The sequence below is a fragment of the Hydra vulgaris genome, chromosome 01, assembly GCF_038396675.1.
Source record: "Hydra vulgaris chromosome 01, alternate assembly HydraT2T_AEP".
In the NCBI taxonomy this organism is placed as follows: Eukaryota; Metazoa; Cnidaria; class Hydrozoa; order Anthoathecata; family Hydridae; genus Hydra; species Hydra vulgaris.
The window spans coordinates 70,897,501-70,901,662 of NC_088920.1; the positions used below are offsets into that span (position 1 = coordinate 70,897,501).

General features: G+C 32.9%; 1 protein-coding gene across 1 annotated transcript; it reads left to right on the plus strand.

Moving 5' to 3' along the window:
• The first annotated feature begins 826 nt into the window (after nt 1-826).
• On the plus strand, nt 827-3,921 carry LOC136075566 (uncharacterized). Its single transcript, XM_065789084.1, has 2 exons — nt 827-961; nt 3,615-3,921. The coding sequence occupies exons 1-2, from the start codon at nt 851-853 to the stop codon at nt 3,918-3,920; spliced, it is 417 nt and encodes a 138-aa protein (XP_065645156.1). The 5' UTR covers nt 827-850; the 3' UTR covers nt 3,921.
• Nucleotides 3,922-4,162: the final 241 nt, after the last annotated feature.

Genomic DNA, 4,162 nt, shown 5'->3' on the forward strand with positions numbered 1-4,162 from the left:
TGAGCTCTAATATCTCTTCAGACCAATACTTACACGTAGTTTTCTTAGATGTTTTTGAATGACACTAAGACATACATTGATTTTATGGAACAAAAATCATGTGCATGCAAGGACCTGGGAAGGAGTAACCTGCCAAAAATCACTTTTTGCGTTCAACGCGCTTTGATAGATTACCCATAACAACCGTGGCCTTAGGTCTGCCATGAACAGTATAAGTTATTTAGTTTCCTTAAACATGCATCTTCTAATATCTGAAATAAAATCCATGTGCTCGGGTGATAAAAAGCCTACAGATTTTTTTAATAAAAAATACCCTAGCAACGGTATAGATATGCTTAGCAACGGCTACTTTACAGCCTCAATAATTAGTACTGCAATTAAAAATTTTAATATAATACTTTTTCATAACGGAACTGTACAAGAGCACTTGAAAAAAATACATACAGCGCTTAAAATAAATACAAATAAAAATTGTATAAAAATAAGTACAATGTTCTATCTAATATAATATAATATACTATATCAGGTAGAACATTGTGTGTGCGTATATATATATATATATATATATATATATATATATATATATATATATATATATATACATATATATTTGTATTTACTTTATATATTAGATAGAACATTTTATTATTACATTTGTTGATGGAACTGATAATACTGCGGGGACAAAATGATTGCCGACTTGGTGTGATATTTGTGTTACATATCATGCTTTACTTTAGTTACATAACGTAAATTTCTTTTAGCAGTTTTCAGTAGAAGAATTGAAATTTGTTAGTAAAAACTGCATTTGTTTAATTTTAGTCAACAAATAATAATCAATAAACAAAATATGTCAGAGAGCAATAATAAAGTCAAACCTAATGAGAAATGCATATATTGTAACAGAGAGAGGACTCTTGTGGTCCATTTAGGCTTTGGAACAAAGATGGAATCTTTCAAGGTAATGAATTGACTGCTGACATAAGTAATCAATTACACGATAAAAAGGTATGAATAATATAATAATATTTTTTGCTTTTTTATTAAAAGAAACATGATTTCCAACTCCATCGGTGAAAAATCTAACATTACAGTTTTATAGCTACATGCGACAAACCAGTGAAATGAAAAAATCCTGATTGAAAGCCGATTATAAGTTTATCTTTCATGCTATGACTCATTATGAGCGTACCATCGTTTTTCTATAGGTATTGGGTAGAAGCAGCCAAACAGTCGTCAATACTCAAGACATGAATTTCAAATCGGTAAAAAAGCACCAAAAATTAGATCCATCCCTTTGAACACCCTTGCTGCTTATAATGAAAAGAATTCACCACTTCCTTTTGGAGCCGTATTTTGCTTCAGCCACCTAAAAATTATTTCTACTGATAACAATATTGTTATTTTAGAACCAGCTCCAACACCAATAAAGTCTTACTTTCCTGCTGATAACATATATTTTCTAGATAAAACAATCATTTCAAATGAAACTATCGAAGAATCAAAAAAAGCAGCTAGCTCTTTGTGTGAAGCATTTGGAGCAAGTCCGCAGTTCTTTCAGATAAAATAAAAGCGAATAGACGATTTAACCCAGGAACTAATCAGATAGTTAAGAAGAAATTTGAAAAATTTAAAATGCAGCTCGAGAAGATATTTGCTGAAGCATTAGCACCTGGTCAAACAGAAGCACTAATTTTTCAAGTGTTACACAATGAGGATGAAGATGGTTTAACACAGCTGGTTTCAGAAGACCTTCTTGTATCAGTTAAGATGTTTCAAGAAAGCAATTATTTAGGACAAATTCTTTTGCTTTCAGTTATTAACCTTAACAAGTACACTAAAGAAACATTCATGAAAACTTTTGATTGCAAAAAATATCAAATTAAAAAGCACGCAAGTTGCAAAACAAAGCAGAGGATTTTCCATGCCAAAAAAGGAAAAGGTAAACATATGAAGAATGTCACAGGAAAGAGCAGAACATTTTTTAGAATTTATGTTTTTTCTAGGTTTGCGGCAAGATGTAGCTTATGGTGTATATAAAATAAAGTTTGATAATGGAGAGGAACACAAACTTGCTAATGCCATTCTAATGATGAAGTTTAACCATACAATCACATTTTGTAAAGATATTTGGAAAGAAACTAATTACTTCCCTATGTCAAATACTTCTTTATGAAGAATTCTTTGTGGAATAAAACCTTCTCAAAGGAAAGCTTTGGCTGTTCTTGCTGATGTCACGGCAGCTGGCATAGATGGGTTTCAAACTTTGATTGCTATTTCTGAAAAGTGATAATGGCTTTTGAGCAACTTGATAAGAAAACTGGTTTTTGGCTGAAAGATTTTAGTCAGAAAATTTTGCCAGCTAAATTCCGTAAAAACCAGAAGGATTATTTTTGAAAAAAAGGAATGACTCTACATGTTGATGTCTTTTTCTTCCATGAAAATGGTCAAATGAAAAAAAAAAAAGTCTATTTCAATGCTGTCTATAGGTGTCAGCAAAGCCTTGTTGATGTACTCTGTCTGGCTGATGTTGTTTTGGCCAAAGTTAGAAATGATTTTTCTTGTTTAAAAAACCTTTATGCTAAGTCAGATAATGCATCATCTTATCATGGAAACTTCTACTTAAAAGTCCTTTACAATGTTTGCAAAGCAAAACAATTCTTCCTTAAAAGGTATGATTACAATAAGCTATCATGTGGAAAAGATCAATGTGACGGAGAGTCAGCTGGAGCAAAATATGTCGTAAGGATTTTATTGATGCTGGAAACGATTTGTTGATTGCAGAAGATATTTATGAGGCTCTTCATAATGGCAATCGAGTTCAAAATGCTGGTGTCGCTTTAATTACAATAGACTCTAAAGCTTCTACTTTATCAGGAACAAATTTGATTCCCAACATAAACAGTTATCATTTCTTTTCAATTTTTCTCTGATCAGATGATAATGTGGAGATACTTCCAAATTGGTAAAGGTAAAAAATTGAACTATACTAATGTGCAGGGCCGGATTAGGACATTTTTAGGCCTGGGGCTGTAAGTATAGGAGGGCCTAATGTGGCAGTAAGGTAAAAATGCCGAGCGTTAGCGAGGCTAAACCAGGGGGTCAGTGGGCCGGAGGCCCCCAGCCGGGGGGGTTTGGGGGCCCCAGACCCCCCAAGTAGGAGGGTCATGGGGGCAGCTGCCTCCCAGAATTTTTTTTTTCAGTCTTGCTAATAAAAGGACACAATCTAGGTATGTTTTAGAGCATTTTTTTTATAATTTTTTACCAACTGGTTAGGTACAGCTACACCCCTTTGGCCCAGACACCCATATATATGTAAACTAACAAAAGGTCTTGAATCATGACTTAAGAAAGCAACTGCTGAGCTGTAGGTATATTTACTATTGAGACAGTGGAGTACGTGTATCAAATTGATAATGTGTTCACCTCCAATAAAGGAAGAAAATACCAATAATATTGGTATTTAAATGAAAAAATTAAAAAAATAAAAATAAACAATATTTCAAATACACAAAAATTCATTCTTTAAATCAATGTTTATTACTGTGCACTGACAAATTTTTAAGGTATTGTATTGTTGTTTTATCATGTAAATGTTTTTTCATGTTTTCCAGGATATAGATCATTGGGCGGTGACAATTTGGCAAAGGTCAAACAGAGAATTACCTGGAACTGGTGCTGACATAAATGAGTTTGAACTCGCTGAACTATCTGGAACTGGTGCTGACATAAATGAGTTTGAACTCGCTGTAGCTGAGTCGGCAGGGACACTATTAGCACTACCTGGAACTGGTGCTGACATTATTGACATAGTTAGTGAATTTGAACTCGCTCTCGCTGTAGCTGATACCGAGACACTACTTGCAGTATTACAAAACTCAGTCATTTTTTTATTTTTGTTCAATAATTCATTTAATTGAATCTCATTCTTCTTCTTTTTTTGCATTTTGTCCCAACCGCTCAGGCCGCTCCTTTTCATTTTTTATTTTAATTTTGTAAACGAATGAGCAATGCTGTAATTTTCTGCGGTAACGGAAGTGATCATAAAATAAAATATAAAAAATTTTGATGTTTTAATGTTTGAGAACATTCAAGTTTATTTATGTTTCCATCTATGTCCGCACAACTATTGGTTTTTTAAATACACGCTAAAAAATTAACT

Bases quoted from the DNA above. Each gene is read 5' to 3' on its own strand.
- LOC136075566 (XM_065789084.1), top strand. From the start codon at position 851: ATGTCAGAGAGCAATAATAAAGTCAAACCTAATGAGAAATGCATATAT. The intron at 962-3,614 runs GTAATGAATTGA...CATGTTTTCCAG, and splicing joins CAAAGATGGAATCTTTCAAG to GATATAGATCATTGGGCGGT.